This window comes from Podarcis raffonei, chromosome 11 (genome assembly GCF_027172205.1).
Source record: "Podarcis raffonei isolate rPodRaf1 chromosome 11, rPodRaf1.pri, whole genome shotgun sequence".
In the NCBI taxonomy this organism is placed as follows: domain Eukaryota; kingdom Metazoa; phylum Chordata; class Lepidosauria; order Squamata; family Lacertidae; genus Podarcis; species Podarcis raffonei.
Window position 1 is genome coordinate 47,115,170 of NC_070612.1, and position 19,989 is coordinate 47,135,158.

Consider the following 19,989-nt stretch of genomic DNA (forward strand, 5'->3'; position numbering starts at 1 on the left):
ACTCATGTATGTTTTGCACAGTAACACAAGACTTTTCAATGAAATTTGCTACCAGATTAGGATACCTAGATGCATAGTCAATGAGGCACACCTGCACTATATCTGGTTACAGCTGTTCTGCCTGAGATTTTAGGAACACCTAACCCTTCTTAGTGCACTGAAGCAGGAACCTATACAAAATACTTCTTGAACACATGTGGCACCATGCTCAGTTTACCTTTCAAAAAAAATGTCGCTCTAGAATTTAGGGGAGCTTACACACCATAATTTAGGGGATTTCGGGAAGCTTACAAAATAACTTATTTGTGTCGTCAATTTATGCTTTTTTCATTTCCTAATTCACATTTCCTGAACAATGCATGCTCATTTATGGGCGATACGTTAGTCACAATCAGAGTAGATGCATTGAATCAAAGTCCATACATTTCAGTGGCTCAAATCTGAGTTAAACTTGGTTGGATATAAACCCTATAGGTTTATAAAACACAAACATACCAGTTTGCAACTAAATGGATTTCTATCAGAGTTAAGCATTGGGCTAACTTAAAGTCAGTAGACTTAATTGCATAGCACAAGTTGGATTGTGCATGGTGTCTGGCAGGTATAAGTTGTCTTTACATGCTGCAATATAAATGACACAATAGGACACCTCTCAAGTGTTTGATTTCTAGCAAGATATCTCTCCCCACTTTCTTCTTGCAATGAGAAATAGGTTAACCTGTGGACAAATTGACTGGGAAGATTCGATATCAGAAAGACCAAAAGTTTATCGAGGACTGGGGGAAATTTACAGAATATCTGAAAAATATATGTGATGTACAGACAACGCTTGTTGGTTTTGAAGAGACTCTGTGAGATAGTAAGAAATATTGCAAAAAAGAGTAAGAGGAAAAGGAGTTGGGAAAGGCAATATCATGTTTAGAAATGCGTCAACAAATAGAAATTTTACGAAAGATTGACAGAGAAACTGAGGGAAGTCAAAAATTGAAGAATGAGTGCAAAATAATTTGTTGATTGTATAAAATTTGTTTGGAAAATGAATAAAAATTATTTTTTTTAAAAAAAGAGAAATAGGTTAACCTGTTTTTTTAAGGCAAAATGTTAACTTTAAATTTTTGTATTAGTCAGATATTGTTTTAAGCATGCTTATTCTTAAAGACTATGACATTTTACACAATGCCAATTATATGAGGTCACAGACTTGCAGAAAGAGGCAGGTGTTTTTTAAATGGATTTCTTTAACAACTGTTGGCAACAGAAATCCTTTCTTTTATCAAAACTATCTTCTAGTACACAGCAAAGTTTATGAATGTTAATTTCTATTAAGCTGAATTACTTTGAAGCAAGCTTTCTCTTTGCTCTGTTGAGCTTTCCCCCTCAAGCCAATTGTTCTATCTCTGTACACGAAAATGCCATTGTATGCAAAGTAGCATTTAAAGGACTTGCATTTTGTGACTCACATTGTGACAGCTGACATCAACTCTAGACGGATTCTTCTTTCAGAACTTTCAGCCAACACAGCTGCCTTTGCTAAAAGTGCTGCCATGCTAGGGAACTCAGAAGACCACACTGCTTTATCAAGAGCTTTGTCTCAGCTTGCTGAAGTTGAAGAAAAAATTGATCAGCTGCATCAAGAACAAGCTTTTGCTGACTTCTATGTGTTCTCTGAGTTGCTCAGTGACTATGTTCGCCTTATTGGTGCAGTAAAAGTAAGCCCTATTTAAAAACTACTTAATGACCTTGCAAGACAATATTTACATTGAAGGTTATAGTGTTTGCACAGTACAGTGGTACCTTGGGTTAAGTACTTAATTCGTTCTGGAGGTCCGTTCTTAACCTGAAACTGTTCTTAACCTGAAGCACCACTTTAGCTAATGGGGCCTCCTGCTGCCACCGCGCGATTTCTATTCTCATCCTGAAGCAAAGTTCTTAACCCGAGGTACTATTTCTGGGTTAACGGAGTATGTAACCTGAAGCGTATGTAACCTGAAGCATATGTAACCCGAGGTACCACTGTATAAACGTGTGCAGGATGGCATGCTGTAACAGAAAGTAATGTCTGTAGCTGGAATGGGTAACCTGTGGCCCTCTAGATCAGGCTTCCTTAACCTCAGCCCTCCAGATGTTTTTGGCCTACAACTCCCATGATCCGTAGCTAGCAGGACCAGTGGTCAGGGATGATGGGAATTGTAGTCTGTAAACATCTGGAGAGCCGAGATTGAGGAAGCCTGCTCTAGATGATGCAGGACTTCAACTCTATCATCCCTTATCGTTGGGCACACTGGCTGAGACTGATGAGAACTATGGTTTAGCAACATCTGGAAGGTCAAAAGTTTCCCATCCGTAGTTAGAAATGTTCTGTGGATTTGACTAGGTTGTGCTCATTCTCAGCCAGAGTTTCCCAAACTTGGGTCTCCAGCTGTTTTTGGACTACAGTTCCAATCATTTCTGACCACTGGTCTTGCTAGCTTAGGGATGATAGGACCCAAGCTGGAGACCCAAGTTTGGGAAACAGTGTTCTAGGTTCTTCAGGGACAATTTCCCCTCAACATCCATCTTGTTATATTAATTGTAAAATACTTCAAGTCCTGGGTTTAAGAGAGCAATCCTATCAAGAAACTAGAGCTGCAGATCCTCTGCTGCATCTGAAGCCCTGCCGGTTCCAGACGAGAAGTTGGATTTCTCTTTTTTTCCCTTCTCAAGACTGATGTAGCCGAGGTTGCCTCCATGATTGGCTCCATGGGACTTGGGCTGCAGTGGATTTGAAGCTTCCAGCATCCTATCTCCATACTTCCTGTTTCAGGGCGTTTCATCATGGCTATTGCTGGTAGAACCCTCCCAGTGGCACTCTGCTTTGCTGATGGAGAGAAGATACTACATGCCACACCACACCCAGCTATTAACATAGGGGATTAATTCATATCCAGCTGTTGACATAGGGGATTAATTCACATCTTCTGAGATCTCAACTAAGGCTATAATCCTAAAGCCCCTATTTGTCATTATATTGGAACAGCACCACAGCTTTTTACACAGTCCTTTGAATACAAGATGAACGAAATTTTAACATTTGTAGACATCAAAACAAATGGGTCAAAGTTCAAATTATAATAATAATAGGTAAAGGTAATAATAACTTTATTGTTCGTACCCCGCCCATCTGACTGGGTTGCCCCAGCCCCCCTGGGCGGCTTCCAACAAAATATAAAAGCAAAGTCAAACATCAAACATTCAAAACTTTCTTATACAGGGCTGTCATCAGATGTCTTCTGACTGTCATATAGCTGTTTATCTCCTTGACATCTGTTGGGAGGGCATTCCCTTGGGCGGGTGCCACGACCAAGAAGGTCCTCTGCCTGGTTCTTTAGACTGCATTTTTATCGAATGGTCTCATACTGTTTAAAAACTAATGTAGCATGGGGTCAGAATCAAACTTTTACCTGTTGAGATTCTTGAGATTTTTGCTATACTGATGGCGCTAATATGAGAGGTAGATGATGGCCAAAGCACAGTTTAATATTGACAGGATGTTTACCTGTTTAAGTCTAAGATTTTGTAAAGACTCATCACTTTTTAATTGTCAACACTATTGCTTACAGGGAGTGTTTGATCATCGAATGAAATGCTGGCAAAAATGGCAGGATGCTCAGGTCATGTTACAGAAAAAACGAGAGGCTGAAGCTAAACTTCAGCTCGCCAACAAGCCTGACAAGTTGCAGCAAGCAAAAGATGAAATCAAAGAGGTAAATTTTGGAATGCAGTGCTTTTCCTATGTAAGGCTGTGGTTTTCCCCTCCATTCATTGGCTTTGAGTGCATTATTTTTTAATTAATTTTAATCATTGCTTGTGTGTTCCATTATCAGAGCAGCAAATGGTTCAGTAGTTTCATGCTTAAGTTAGGCTTCTATGGATTCTGAAACATGCCTTCATTCTGATGTTTTACAAAGTGAGTGGGAGACTTCCATTTATTTGAAATAAATATATATATTGAGACAAAGGTCAGTTGCTTCTCTGCTAATGCAGTCAAGTACGTACTTCCAAAACACATAATCCTGCAAAATCATGGTGAATAGGTAATGTTTTTACTTACTGATGGAACACTTCCTTCCATATATATATATATATATCTCTTTTATATATGTATGGTATAACTTCAGTAAAACTGTCAAAACATTTTGAAGTTATCATAATCTCTGCACTTTTTCTGTTATGCTTCACTAAGGAAATCGAAGAGGTAGGATAACTTATTTCCATGCTTCTTTTTCCTGTTCTGGCTGCTTCATAAGTTGCATAAGGAATGCAACTAATCACAGTATAAGAATATGCAAGTTCTCCATTTATGAAACAGCAAAATAGTTCATTCTCTTCACCTGAGAGTCCTGTGGGTCAGAATGGTAGCTTTTCCGACTATGCAGTAGTGCTGTATAGACAAGGACAGTTACAGCATTCCTGATTGTTTACCTATGGCTACATAATTGAGAATGGGCTCTTTGATCATGCCTGCTTTCTGCTATCTTAATTGCAACTAAGTATAACATTGATACAGAGTTTGGCAGTTAACACTTGTCAGGTTTTCCCACTGAAGGGAGAGTTTGAAACAGTTTGCAAATTATGGTTATTCAGGGGCAATGGTTTAACAGGGTTTGATGTTAATACTAATATATATTTAAAAGTATTTACGTGTTTCTATAGTACCTTTCATTTGAAACAGCAAAGTGATAAACAATAAGGAAAATAAAAATAAATATAAAATACGCAGTACAAGATAAAACAGCAGCTAGTAGATCAGAACACTCTTACAAGCAATGAAAACCACACACTGGTACTCTTGCCTTAGACCAGAAGGGAGGCATTTCCATAGAAAGAAGCCACAACTGAAAAGGTTGCCATGAGACAAATATCTGCAGGTTGTGGCATTTCCAGGAGGGACTCATCAGACTTTCCTACTTATTGGTCAGGGTAGTGTGGTTGGTGCGCCTGTGAGTAGCTGGGCTCAAGTTATTTAGGGCTTTGACTTAAACCTTAAACCTGGTCAGGTAACCAGGGCAGCTCTTTTTAAGAGTGGTGTAATGTTTGTGTAATAGTGTGCCCCAGTTAGCATCATAGTAGCTGATATATTTTGCACTATCTGCAGCTTTCTGACCAGCCTTAAGGTCAGCACCACATAAATAACATTACAGCAGCCCATTCTTGAGGTTAGCAGTGCATAAGTTGCAGTGGCAAAGCTATCTAGGTCAAGGAATGGTTGTAGCTGATACATAAGCAGAAGCTAGCACAAAGCAGTCCAAGCCACTGGGGTTACTGGGGCCTCCAGTGACAAAGGGGAGGTAAAGACCATTTCTAGACTATGTCCTTGCTTCTTTCAGTATAGTGCAACTCAGTGTAGAATAGCCAAAGTTTCCAGTTCTAGGAAACACCCAAAGGACTTCTGCCTTACATGGATTCAAGCACGACTTATTGGCCCCAGAGGTGGTTTTATGGGAGCGTGACCGGTTTGGCTGCCCTGGGTGCAGTGCTGCAGGGGGTGCCATAAAAATGATCTAGAATGCAGTGCAAGAGGTATTGGGGTGGGGGGGATCACAAATTTTAGCATTGCATAGAGCACCACTGAAATTTGAGAGCCCAAAGTCTGACACTTCCAGTAGCTGTATTTAAGCTAGGGATGAAGAAGGGAGCAACTCCTGATTGTTTAGTAAGGCTAATGCCCACAAAATCCCCTTACATAGATTTAGATTCGGTTCCCATAAAAGGAGATTTGGGATATAAGCACCCTTTAGCCACATAGGGTGAAAATCAAATATGAGCATGGTGCAGCTTTGAACTCTTGTTAAGCACTCTTATACTGGCTGCTGTTTGCACTAGCAGTTTGTTGCATGCCGTTGCAATCCTCCATAACATATTCTGTACATGACTGCTGCTTAGAGCACTAGGAGCTTAAACCTGAAGTGAACTTGACATGCTAATGACTTGTGAATTGGTGCCTAATCCCCTTTTTAATGCTAAAGATTATTTCTAAGTGTGCAGAATCAGAATGCTAAGTCTGATCGCAGTTAAGTTCTCTTCTAAAGGTCTTGGTGGTAAAAGTTGCATTCATGTTGTGAGTTCCTTGTATAAAGTTGCTATCACACTGCTGTTGCCTGCATGTGTTTGGAAAGCCTTCCATTGTGGCTTTTGTGATGGAAGCTTTGGATGGCCAGTTTGACATGCTCATTGCAATATCCACCTAGCTCAGTCCATCTTTATTCTTCTGGTGGAATTCTCTCTGTTGGAAATGACTCTTTGTAGGGTGGACGATGACCTCTTCTGCATGTGACACTAAACAATGCCATGTCTTAATGCGCATGAACTAAGAATCATGGCTTAGTGGGAATGTGTAGGCTCCCAGAGAGGAATTCATGGCTGCTTTGCTCCTCAAGTTGTTCTGCTTTGCTTAGCTATGGTTTGGCTTAGTGTGCCATCTGAACCAAGGCTTATGGTTTAGCTCTGAAAACCATGGTTACAGCTTTAAGTTTGCTTCTATCTAGAGAACTGAACTATGGACCCAAGTTTGGACAGCATGGAGGTAGAACCATGGGTTAGTGCAGTGCAGCAGCCAGTGTTAGAAACTGAGATATGAAAGCTAGGGGCTAAATGTCATCGTAAACCTAGGTTATGGGCGCAACAACAGAATGTCTAGGCATGCTTTTTTATAACAAGAATACAGAGCTGAAAATGAATGAACTGCAGCTAAAATACTATGTTCACTTTTCACATGGTCTAGTAGTCCTTCCCCTGCCCACCCCCCTAATATTATTAAGAAGGTCTCTTCTGCAGTCTTCAGAGAGGAGCTGGAAGTGGGGAGGCAGGAAAAAGTCCTCCTACTCTGCAGTTTTTTGTGTGTTTTTTAAATAATTTTTATTAACAGGCCAATCACATCACATTATTCAAATCACATTAGTTCCAAATTATACAGCCAAATTTTAAAAAAAATTTTGAGGATACCCATACATCAAGCTCCGCACGAGTCCAAAATTCCGGATAACTCCAGACATCACTCATTTTACTGCATTAATTAGTCAGTTCTATCCAGTTCGATCCGGATAGTCCTTTATTACTTTCTTTCTCATCTTGTTGTAGTCATATATTCCTTTCTTTGCGATCTATGATGATTCTCACAAGCAGACTGAAAGCTGGCGTCTCTGTGTGGGTTTTGTACTCTTCAAAAGCTATATCACTCCGGGACAGCCTCTGTTCAACACTTCCATAAACAAAGTTAATCTTCGGTCTGTCCTTTATTTTTTCCAGGCTAGCCAAATAAATCAAATAGATCAGGGGGCTCTGTCAGGTCAAACTTTCAATTCCAACACTCCTTCTCTTTCGAACAATCCTGATTCTCCTCCCCCCTTTCCTTCTTTCTCTGGCAAGCCTGTCTTGGCGAGACGGCATTTTTTAACTGTGTCATAAAATTTTTCCACTTTCTCACCGTTCACCAATCTTCTCTCCTGTTGTAATCCATCCCCACACAGTTCTTAAAATCCTGCTTATGATTATTAAAAATCCTACTCTGCAGTTTTAATCAGAAATCTTAGGTGCAGTACTGTGCCCAGAGCTCAGAAACTGCTCGTGCTAATGAAAATTCCTGTCGCAAAATATGCCTAGAACAATGGAAGTTTTGAACACTGACAGCAGCAAAATGTCAGGAGAAGCAAAGCAGCCACAGTCTTTTCTCCAGTAGCCCACACGCTTGCTGGTGTGCACTAAACCATAGTTTGCCTTACCGTTACATGCCAAGTGGCCCACTGCCAAATATATTTGTGTGTAAACTGAAAAAATGAAGTATTAAATATGGATGTTTAATATTAAAGGGCAGCTTCACGGAACCACTAATACATCATAAACCTTAAGCTAGCTGTGTGCAGTCTGAGCTGCAATTCAAAAAATCTGAAGCCAGGTTGTGGGAGACCTATGTCTTAGGACAGCGTCCTTCAACCTGGTGCCTTTTCACAGTTCTGAATGGCATTTCACATCAAACTCAGTCAGTATGGCCAATGCTCAGAGTATACGAGCTGTAGGCACCAGGTTGAGGATTGCAGGTTCCAGGACAGGGTTACCCAAACATGGGTCTTTTGGACCACAATTCCCATCACCCCTAGCTAGGAGGACCAGTGGTCAGGGATGATGGAAATTGTAGTCCAGAAGCAACTGGAGACAGGGGTGCCAACTTGAATGGGGGGCAGGTAAGCCCTGTGTCACATAATTGATCACATGGAGCGGTGCATGAACACCATTTTAATGGCCATGCTCATCAACTTGGGGGGGGGGGCAATCCCCTCAAATATTTTATTGTGGGGGAGATCCCTTGGCCCATAGGAGCTGGTTTCTATGGCTGGAGACCCAAGTTTGGGAAACCCTGGCCTAGGGTGTCTGCCACCAGATTAATTCTATTTCTGTGACTCTACACATTTGTGCTTGGTGTAACTTTGATCTGACAGGGGTAAAGAGTTTTGAAAGTTAAATCTTCTTACATTTTGGGGTTAACTGTGTATGCCCAAGTTACTATTGGTTGCTTCACAATTAAACCCTTTTAATTTTTCGTTAGTAATTTACTGCTCAGCATATTTTGTGCTGTAACCTTATTTCTGCTCATTGGTGCCTTTTCTAGGGACCTTTGAAGGAAGGCAGAGTTTTCCTTTGCTCCTCACACCGTAATAGATATTTCTGAACTTCTGCTGTGTACTCTTGGCTTGTTTTCATAGGGAAGCAATTGGATCTGACAGCTGATTCCTGGGCTTCAGTTAGTGTCTTAAAATAAAACCTGTTACAGTTTACTTTTAAGTGTTCTTAAAACCCAAAGCCTCTAACAATAGCCAAGAGCATTATGAGAGGAGCATTATAAAGGTGGCCAACTTTCTCCAGCCTATAGACACTACAGTTCAGTACATACACATGTCTCCTTCAATTAGTATTGTCATTTTTACAGCTTATCCTGAACTTCACGCATTGGGACCAAATGGTACTATTAGTCTTGAGCTAGAATACATGGTGAATAAGCAGTAGCAATGCATTGCCTGTTATAGTCTACAGACTCAACTGAACTGTAGTGGATTTATCATTAGAGGGCATATCTGTTGGCAGTCCTCACAGTAGACTCTTGTGGCATTTATTAAATGTTTAATGGTGAACAAAAGAGCTTCATGTGTAATTATCAGTAATCCTTAAACAACCCTGTAAAGCAGCCTTTCTCAACCTGTGGGTCCCCAGATGTTGTTGGACTACAACTCCCATCACCCCTAGCTAGCAAGGCCAAAGCTCAGGGATGATGGGAGTTGTAGTCCAACAACATCTAGGGACCCACAGGTTGAGAACCGCTGAAAGCATGGGTAGGCAAACTAAGGCCCGGGGGCCAGATCCGGCCCAATCGCCTTCTAAATCCGGCCTGCGGACGGTCTGGGAATCAGCATGTTTTTACATGAGTAGAAAGTGTGCTTTTATTTAAAATGCATCTTTGGGTTGTTTGTGGGGCATAGGAATTCGTTCATTCCCCCCCCCCCAAAGATAGATAGATAGATAGATAGATAGATAGATAGATAGATAGATAGACAGACAGACAGACAGACAGACAGACAGACAGTGGACCGGCCCCCTGCTGAAAAAGTTTGCTGACCCCTACAAAGGATGTGTGGCTATCACACAGCCTGCATCTGACCTGTCCAAAGCACAAGAAGTGGCCTGCCAGTCCTTAAGAGATTTTGTTGTTGTTGTTGTTAATCTCCTGGTTGGTTCTACCTGCTCCTTAGAGAGCCTCTGATCCTTTATCCTGAACTTAGTGCTAAGAACCACAGGGCCATAATAAAGCCCTCTGCCTGCTTTTTAGAGTAATAGGCTGCATTTTCACCCACCCCACCCCAACATTGGAGTGGTGATGGGGAGAAATGCTACCTCTTGCTTTGCACAGAACGCAGTGGATCTTGAGCACAAAAGAAAATGCAGCATTTCTGAATGCATCCAGGAGAGGTGGAAATATTGTGAGTGTGAGAGAGAGACTGCTGTGTGCCTGCATGTCTGCTGTGTGTGTATAATGCATATATTAGGCACACCCATTGATGGCATGTGACCCTTGGGCAGAAGAAAGTTAGCCACCCCTGCTGTAAAAGGCTGGGCCAATGTTATCAAACAGGGAGGTTTTGAATGCTTCGTATTTAAGCTTTGTTTGTGCCTGTTCTCTTTCAGTGGGAAACAAAAGTTCTACAAGGAGAAAGGGATTTTGAACAAATCTCCAAGACAATACGCAAAGAAGTAGGAAGATTTGAGGTACGTATACATTATCAATAAACCATGTAAACGTTCAGAAAATCATGACAGAGCAAAAATGTTGGCTAACTTCTATATGTAATTGTGTTTTGTGTGCTAACAGAAAGAACGCGTGAGAGACTTCAAAACTGTTATAATCAAGTATTTGGAATCATTAGTGCAAACACAACAACAGGTAAACTTGGTATCAGTGTTTGTAATTCATTTGGTGGGGTTTTTATTCCTAACTGTGGATGAATAAATTAAAATAACTTCACACACACACACACACACCCTGCTGTTCAGGAGCTTCTCTTTAAGTCTGTCTCTTCTAGTCTTTCTTACTTGGTTGATTAAACATTACTAATTCAGCAGGGAGCTGGCAGAGAAATTCAGTGTGTTCTGTGTAACTTATTTGTAGAGGCAAATATCACATTGCACTTTTGTTTCTTTAGTAAGTTTACATAATGTAAATATTCTACAACTCTGAAAAATAAAGCTGGTCATAGCATTTCTATTTTAGAGAGAAAGACATTTTTTAAAAAAAATCTTTCCTAATGTCAGTGGAGCACAGCACAGTTGGATAAAAAGTAGGCTTGGGCCATAATGCATAAATTGGGTATCTCTTAAAATGAAAGCAAACTTGGTTTCAGATTTGTTTGTACCATAACCCTTAAGAATTCGTTTTTCTTTAGGGGGAAGAAGGGAGCAGCCTAGTTCAGACTTTTATTTACATAATAGTTGCATGAAAAGAAGAGAGTCTAACCTTCCGAAAGTGATACTATAGTATTGAAGGACTTTCTTGCCATTTGAGATGCAGAAAAGCAACAGGTGATGATTTTTTAAGTAATTGAAATGTTTACTCCTTTCTCCTCTTTTCCCAAGCTGATAAAATACTGGGAGGCATTCCTACCTGAAGCCAAAGCCATTGCCTAAGAAGAAGAAGAAGACTCTTCCAAAATATGAAGACTCTTTGGATGTTTGTCCCAACTGAGCTAAATTCCATAGTGAAAATCACTTTAAAATTATCCAAATAAACCACTATATATTTTGAATTTAACATGTGGCTTTTTATATACTACAGCATTTTATTAACAGCTGCATGTCCTGACCCTCTTTGAAGTGGACTGTGGCATGACATTCTGCAATACTTGCTGAATTGAACACTATTGTGTCTTAATACTTGCACTAAAATGTGCGATGCAAGGCCAGAAAGTTATTTTTGTTCTTTACTCTATGTTCTGTCTACCTGATCTTTATGAAACAAATTGCATTTATTAATGTTCACATAACACATTCCTGTACATAATCAAGATTTTGTGATTTCAGTAATAAAAGGGATGTACCTTGTGAAACATTAATCCTTAACTTTGTTCTTCATTTCCTAGCTCGTTTAAGTGTGTTTGGCACTCAGTAGTTGTAGCAGCTATGCAGATTTAGGCTGAGAAGAATTTGGGTTAGTTTTTCCTAACACTACTTTTTTACATGGTCTAGCTTCTTTAAAAAATGGATTTCTTAAACAACTACACTTGAATAGAAGCTTTTTTTCCCCACTGCTTCCGCGCATGTGCGTGACGTCATTTTGACCGTCTTCGCATGTGCGAGCAGCGAAACCCAGAAGTAACGCGCTCCGTTACTCCCGGGTCGCCGCGGAGCACAGCCCGAAAATACTTATCCTGAAGCATATTTATCCCGAGGTATGACTGTACTAAATCTACAGACTTTGACTTAAATGTAACAAATGTTTCACTCTAAAATAGAACCTGCAAACCAACATCTAGTAACAGAGTTTCAGTTCTGGAGGAATTGTGGGCTTGCAAAAGAACCCAAGAGCATAGTTACACTAACAAATTGTTGATAAAGTAACATTTGAGGATGTTAAATTTCTCTACTCAGCAGGAAATGGTGTTTCCTGTTTTGGAAAAAAAATGCTGGGTTTTATCCAACTGAGTTCTTGTTGGAGTAGATCCACTGGAATCCATGCACCTAACTTGAAGTAATGCCCATTAATTTAAATGATCTTTTGTGGGGTATGGTCAGCTTTGCATACAACCCCTTGTATGTTCTTTCCAGTCTGCAGAGATCATAATTGTCTATATCCTAACAACACCAGGAAAAAAAATTACATTTCAGTTGGGCTTAGTTTATTAACAAAACCAGGAACTGAAATCATAACAATCCTATTTACAATTATTTTATTAAAATACCAAAAGTATTCATAGCATTATATCGGGGGGGGGGTTTAATGCTAAATTTCTGCAGCTCTTTTAAACTGATTGTTTAAAAATTGGATAATTTCAAATCTTCCCCACCCTACCCTGCACACCTCTCTCATGAAGCTATGTCTATAATATGCATATATGTACTTGATACCCATCTACTTGATTTTGGACACTGAATGTGCAGTGCAACATCTGAAACAGATTCCTGAACTAATTTAGTTTTGAGCTGAATCTTTTTGAAGAGCAGCAACTTCCAAACCTCCATCCACACTCAGTACTGCTCAGTACTTACTACTATAATTTCCTCTGTGATTTTGCCCTCCACTTCTGATTTTCCACTGTACTGTAAATGTTTGCTTTTTGGAAGGCCTTTGTGGGGGTTTTTATGGCTTTCTTTTGCTACTGCAGGATACAAAACAGTAAGCTCTGCTCATTCCTGTCCTTCAGTATACTGAGGGCATATAGCAAGACATGCATCTGGTTTCCAAGAACAAAGCACTGTCTACTATGGTTCCTTGGAGTCCAAGCAGGGAAAAAGTAACAGGAACACATGCATACCTTTTTAACAGCATCACAATTATGTGATTATGAACAAGAACAACTTGTACTATCAGGTGGTGGTCAGTTACAGCACCTCTGTCTGAGCTGTCCATTAATGAGACTTTCCCCATACAGATCCAAGTACAGTAGAATGAGGAAGATGAATGGTGGAGAAATTAATCCGCAAGTTGCGAGCCCACACATCATAGCTATCGGTGGAAATGTTGACCTATGAGGGTGGGTGGAATCCGCAGTAACACAATTATTTTTAGTTTGCAGTTTAAAAGGTATGTTACCTAGAATTGCCCTTCAAGGTGGATGTAAACCCAAGTGGAGAGGGGAAAGAGAGAAAAGCAGGACACATTGCAAAAAGCCAAGCAGTTTGAAAGTCTTAAGGAGGAGTGCAAATTAAAACGTGTTTACATCTAGCATTCCACTTGGCAAGCTGCGGCCACCACCTACCTTGTATCTTATCTGCAAACTGCTTGGCTTTACTATCTTCCCAGCTTCCCCTGACTCCCCGCTTCTCTCCTTTAGCTGCCCCCTTTTTCATTTTGCTTAAAATTCACCCTGAAGAAGAGTTGAGGACAATTCAAAACCACTACTTGTGGGACATCTATAGGCGACACGAATAAAGAAGGCTCGTTCCACTTGTAACTTCAGGCTTATACAAGAATGAACCCTAGCCACTAAATGCCACTAGCACAGTACTCTTTATTGGTAAGGTCACTAAAATTACTAAAAGTGCTTTCTGGTTGGTCTGAAGACAGGCTTCATAGAATTGCAAGGGTTCGAATGGACCACAAAGGTCATCTCGTCCAGAACCCTGCAGTAAAGCAATCTTTTCCCCAACGTGGGGCTTGAACCCACAGTTGCCATGAGTCTGCCTCTTAACCCAAAGCCCTTCCTAAATGGGCTGACTGGGAAGCCAGTGATGGTGAAGCTGAAGTGGGGAATGGAATACAAAGGCTACCTCGTCTGTCAATGGCTACATGAATATGCAGCTTGCAAATACAAATATATTGATGGACACCTGGGTGTTCTGACAAGGTGCAATAATGTCCTTTATATAAGTGGCATAGAAGCAGATGGAGAAATGAGAGGATAAGTTTTTTAAAGCTTTTTTAAAAAAACAAACCTTAAATTTAGTTGTCAGGTTTTGTTCGGTTTTTTGGTCAAGTACAGCCCCTCCAAGTGTCCCTGTTTTCCAGGGGCAGTCCTGGATTTACAGGAGCTGTCTGGTTTCTGATTTGATCCCATAATATCCTGTTTTTCCTCAGGGTGCCCCTATTTTCATCAGATAAACACTGGAGGGTATGGTAGGGCATCCCTCTTCTCATCGTAGAGTATGGAATCATGAGACCCTTGAGCCAAGGAGATAAGTAACTATATAACCTTTAAGGCAGCCAAGTGTAGGGAAGTTTTTAAATGTTTAACGAAGTGTGTGTGTGTTGAAAGCCGCCCAGAGTGGCTGAGGCAACCCAAACAGATTGCTGGGGTATAATAATAATTAATAATAGAATAGGATGTCCCTATTTTCATTGGAGAAATGTTGGAGGGTATGCAAGTAACCATTCTTACAGCCACAAGTAAATACTGTCATTGAAGAAAGCTTACCACTATGGAAGAAAAATAAAGATACAATTTCTGACAGAGTTTCATGCTCTGCTGACTGAGCTATCCCAGATCTTTGTGCATCTCCACCTTTTCTTTGGTTGGCCTTGTGGGCTAAGTGCTTTTGAGCTCTGAGGCAGCACTAACTGCAAACCTGCTAATTTACCATTTTCCCTCAAGGTGTTCCCCCTGGAGCCACCACCAGCGCCAGAACGCTGGCCAGACAGAAAGAGGGGAGGACATCCTCCTTTAAAAAATATATATAAAAAATTAAATTTGCAAACATTCATCAAGCAAACAAACATCAGTTTGTTTTGCCATCTCTGCATAGTCCATCAGTTTAATCTGCCATTCTTTTCTGGTAGGGACTGTGCCTTTTTTCCATATCTGGGCTACAATAGCATCCGCGCAGCAGTAGTTGCATCCACTTGGACTTTTGGCCCCTACAATTCCTAAAAGAAAAGCTTCTGGTTTCTTACGATTTTCAGTTTTATACATTTCAATAATTTTACAATCATTTTAACATTTCAAAATTTGGCATCCTTCCCCCTCATTCTGCGGTTCCCTAGATTTATTTTTTATATTTCTTGCATATTCCAAATTAACTTAATCTACTCATTTATTCATCTACTTTAAATATATACTCTTACAAACTGCAGGTTATTACAATAATCCTGCCAATCTGTTTACAGTTTACTTGTAAATATTCAATAAACCATTTCCATTATTTTATAAAAAGTTTATCTTGATTTCTGATTTTTCCGCTAAGTTTTGCCATTTCTGCATAGTCCATAAGTTTTTGTATCCATTCTTCTTTTGCTGGGACGACTTCTTTCCATTTTTGGACAAGTAACCTTCTTGCCGCTGTAGTTGCATACATGAATAAATTTCTATGCAGTTTGGATAGCTTTGTCCCTATAATTCCCAAAAGGAAAGCTTCTGGGTTTGTTTGTTTTAGAAAAGGTTATTTTAAACATTTTTCAATTCATTGTATATCATTGTATCTTCTTTGGTGATCACTCGTAGTCGAGTAAAATTGTCTTCCATAAACATGGTCTTAACAGTGAGTCCGTGACTGTGGAGGCCAATTCTGGATCCACACATCCTTCCACAGTGGGGACATAGGTTTCCGGCTGGGAGTTGATCATGGTGAGGGTTTGCCAAGCATGCCTTCCTCTTAGCATGTTTCTCCATTTCGTCCTGAGTTTGAGTGAATTCAAAGCCCATGACACCTTTGGTAAAGGCTGTTCTCCAACTGGAGCACTCGCAGGCCAGTGTTTCCCAGTTGTCTGTGTTAATACTACATTTTTTTAGGTTTGCCTTGAGAGTCTTTAAACCTCTTTTGTTGACCACCAGCATTACGCTTTCCATTTTTAAGTTTGGAATAGAGTACAGTCATACCTCGGGTTGAATGCGCTTCGGGTTGAGCGCGTTCAAGTTGCGCTCTGCGGCAACCCGGAAGTAACGGAGCGCATTACTTCCGGGTTTCACCACTTGCGCATGCGCAGACGCTCAAAGTGACGTCAAGCGCATGCGCAGAAGCGGCAAAAAGCGACGTGTGCGTGCGCAGACGTGCCGTCGCTAGTTATGTTTGCTTCTAGATGCGAACAGGGCTCCGGAACGAATCCCGTTCATATCCAGAGGTACCACTGTAGTTGCTTTGGAAGGCACAACATGACCCAGTGGCGTAGCGTGGGGGGTGCAGGGGGGGCCAGCCGCACCGGGCGCAACATCTGGGGTTAGGGCAAATCCACGGGTTAGGGGGCGCAAATCCACAGGTTAGGGGGCGCAAATTACTTGCCTTGCCCCGGGTGCTGACAACCCACACTACGCCACTGACATGACCAGTCAAACGAAGCTGATGTTGAATAATAAATCTCTGCATATGGTGTTTGACACTGTAAATCCTAATGCCAGTGGCCTGTGCTCCTGAAAATTGGCTGCCCAGATAAATCTGTGAACATCATTCGGCTCCTCCATGATAATACGACCGCAACAACCTCAAAGTGAACCATTCACAGTGGGATCGGTTGTGTTATGCCCCAACTCTAGTCATTATTTTCGTTCCCACGGTCCTACACTTTGTTGAAGGGAAACTCCCCTCGTGTGTAGAAATCATCATTGTACATGACCCTCCTGATGCGGCCGCTGCCTCTTTCTCCCCGTTTCCCGGGCCCCCCCTCCCCTTTCCCGGGCCATCTTGCACCAGGAATCACGTGGGGAGCATCGGCGGTTCCCATAGAAATAGGAAAAGGCTGTCCCTGCCAGTCACATGATTGGCGCTGGCCGACGGCGCCTTCAGCCAGGCTTTGCGCTGCTCGGGGCCGTGGAGGGACTCCTGCTCCCACCGCCCCGCCCCTTTCCCGCGGCCGCGCGCTCTCCCGTGCACGCCCCGCCCCTTTTCCCATTCCTCCGCCCCCGTCCCTGTCCCGGAGGCGCTTCCATAACCGGAGCCTGCGCTCTTGCGCACCAGCGACCGCACCATGGAGGTTTTCATCCCGTCGTTCCGCTATGAGGAGAGCGAGTTGGAGAGGGGCTATACGGTGAGTGGTGGGCGGGAAAAGGTTAAACTCTCCCCCCTCTTCCTTTACCCTCTGTCCCCCCCTTTTAAGGAGCGGGTTGGTACAGCTCGGGCCGCGGTGAGGCTTTCATGGCGCGTTCCATTCGCCCTAGGGGGGTGGTGCGGGACAAGCTGTGAGACGCGCCTCTAAGCACCAGCCAAATTCCCTCAGTTTTGCGTCCTGCGCTACAGGGCAGTACAAAGCCCCGCAATAGTAAGGCGAGAGCTCTTCGTGATGAGGTTCCCCCTATGCCGTTTGGTAAGAGAGAAAAACAAGTCAGGTGCGTTGGCTACTGTTTAATGCAGGGTTTCCCAAACTTGGGTCTCTGGCTGTTTTGGAACTACAATTCCCATCATCCCTGACCACTGCTCCTGCTAGCTGGGGGATGATGGGAGCTGTAGTCCAAAACAACAACTGGAGACCCAAGTTTGGGAAAACCTGATTTAATGGAGTTTGCTCGCAGGGAACTAGACATTCAATGGACAGGCCATTTCTGTTGTTGTTGTTTAGTCGTGTCCGACTCTTCGTGACCCCATGGACCAGAGCACGCCAGGCACTCCTGTCTTCCACTGCCTCCCGCAGTTTGGTCAAACTCATGCTGGTAGCTTCGAGAACACTGTCCCACCATCTCGTCCTCTGTCGTCCCCTTCTCCTTGTGCCCTCCATCTTTCCCAACATCTGGGTCTTTTCCAGGGAGTCTTCTCTTCTCATGAGGTGGCCAAAGTATTGGAGCCTCAGCTTCAGGATCTGTCCGTCCAGTGAGCACTCAGAGCTGATTTCCTTAAGAATGGATAGGTTTGATCTTCTTGAAGTCCATGGAACTCTCAAGAGTCTCCTCCAGCACCATAATTCAAAAGCATCAATTCTTCGGCGATCAGCCTTCTTGTAGACTGGTAGAATTGGCATCAACCAGGTCAGAAGCAAAGTACCTGGGGTCGTTTCCTAGGCTTGGTTGTGTTGCCACTTTTTCTTTGCCAAAACTCTGGCCCCTGAGAAATGATAATGTCCCCTTGAGGATATGTGAAGTTGAGGGCTTCTGCCCAGGTATGCTAAATTAAAGTGCTTATTGGCCTCGTTGGCAGTGGCTCCATGCTTGGGAAGAATACATCTCTGTGACTTGGGATGGGTTTACAACTCATGTTTAACTTCTTTTAAGTAAGGCAAGATAAAAACTCGCTGCGATACAACAGCTTCTGAGTACCAGGTTCTCAGCTTGCAAAAAGTGTCGGAGCTCTCCCAACAGCTTTCACGTTTGGAGTTTTCAAAGAAGGATGGCATCAACTAAGTTGCACAGAGATCCTTGTCAATTGTAGGCGAAGCTGCTGGGGTGGGGCAGCAATTGCATGCTAATTTTTTTAAAAAGCTGTTTTGATTGTCTCACCACCTGCTATTCTATCTCAAGAAAATAAGCCTGATATAATTTGTTTATTGGTTTAGCTGGAATAATATTCTAAAATGATATTGGCTACTGCAGCGAGCAAGAAAGAAACTGTCTTAAGGAAGAGCTAGCATATTTCCCAAAAGTGCTGCCTAAGATATAGCAGAGAAACCAAAACCACATCTGACACTTGTAAAGCCAGGATAAGCATTTTTCACAGTCAGTTCCTTGAGTTTCCAATGACCGTTGACCTTATTACAAGTTTCATGCTCAGGTCCCATTTCACACATTATAGCAGGAAGCAAGAGTTTCTTGTGCTTCTGTATTTCATATTGCTTCATATAATTTGTAATCTCACACTGGGGTCTAGTTGCCACTAGGTGTAAACCAATGGTTCTTGCCCAGAGGGCGTAGGGCTGCTATCTACAAATGGGGGGGGGATCCAGAGCTTTAGGGGAGGCAAAGGTTTTTTTGACAGCTCCTTCACTGCTCTTGAAATGCCATCTGAAATTCAGCAGAAGAAAGTTTTGATCTACTACTCATCCCCTGCCCTGAGGATAAAATCCCAGACACCTCTCTATCCCCCATATACATAAAGTAGCACATGACAATGGGGTTTAAATGCTAAATACTCACCTCAGTAAAAGGTACATGCGCAGAATCTGCTTCTGCCATTCCTCTCATTATATTTAGTCAAATGTGCCTTCAGCACAGTCATAGAATCATAGAACTGTAGAGTTGGAAGGGACCTTGAGGATGATCTAGTCCAGTGTTTCCCAAAGTTGGGTCTCCAGCTGTGTTTGGACTACAGTTCCCATCATCCCTGACCACTGTTCCTGCCAGCTAGGGATGATGGGAGTTGTAGTCCAAAACCAGCTGGAGACCCAAATTTGGCAAACACTGATCAAGTCTAACTGCCTGCAATGCAGGAATATGCAGCTGTCCCATGGGGATTGAACCTGCAAACCTTGGCATTATAAGCACCACATTCTAACCAGCTGAGCTATCCACTCATCTGCTTGGCAAGAAATGGCTGCCTGAATAGTGCCGGTCATTGAGAGCTGTCTACTAATACCAAACTTCATATCGGCCACAAGGGTCTTGTGCTCAGCAGACATTTGATGCTAATGTTGTATACTTGGTGGGCAGTAGTGGATTAAATATTAAAAACCATTGGGTTAGACCTGCTCTTCAGTGGGGACTCACATGAGTGAATGTTTCTCCATAAGGAAAGAAAAAATCCCTCCAAATGCAAAACTGGCATGTTGGGGAGAAGGTAAAATTTAGGGCTGTAGCTCAGTTGGCAAACTTGTATGCAAATAGTGCTAGGTCCAATTTCCAGTGTCTCCATGTAGGGCCAGAAAAGACTGCTGCTGAAATTCTGGAAGAGCTGCAGCCTGTCATT

The 19,989-nt window shown here is 42.1% G+C and overlaps 2 protein-coding genes and 1 pseudogene across 4 annotated transcripts in view; all 3 read left to right on the forward strand.

Moving 5' to 3' along the window:
• Positions 1-11,630, forward strand: part of SNX2 (sorting nexin 2) — a 28,866-nt gene extending 17,236 nt beyond the window's left edge. The window contains exons 11-15 of one of the 2 annotated variants that reach the window (XM_053408141.1): positions 1,504-1,709; positions 3,600-3,743; positions 10,210-10,290; positions 10,394-10,465; positions 11,155-11,630. In XM_053408141.1, the coding sequence (XP_053264116.1) occupies positions 1,504-1,709; positions 3,600-3,743; positions 10,210-10,290; positions 10,394-10,465; positions 11,155-11,205 (554 nt within the window). In that variant the 3' untranslated portion in view covers positions 11,206-11,630. Of the gene's footprint in view, positions 1-1,503; positions 1,710-3,599; positions 3,744-10,209; positions 10,291-10,393; positions 10,547-11,154 lie in introns of those variants that run through there. The other variant, XM_053408140.1, reaches the window with a different exon arrangement.
• Positions 11,631-13,309: 1,679 nt separating this feature from the next.
• On the forward strand, positions 13,310-14,856 carry LOC128423162 (small nuclear ribonucleoprotein F-like; annotated as a pseudogene).
• A 2,177-nt stretch (positions 14,857-17,033) lies between these two features.
• The window catches only part of SNX24 (sorting nexin 24), a 78,074-nt gene continuing 75,118 nt past the window's right edge, over positions 17,034-19,989 (forward strand). Inside the window, exon 1 of one of the 2 annotated variants that reach the window (XM_053409281.1) lies at positions 17,034-17,188. In XM_053409281.1, the coding sequence (XP_053265256.1) occupies positions 17,129-17,188 (60 nt within the window). In that variant the 5' untranslated portion in view covers positions 17,034-17,128. The remainder of the gene's footprint in view (positions 17,189-19,989) is intronic. The other variant, XM_053409282.1, reaches the window with a different exon arrangement.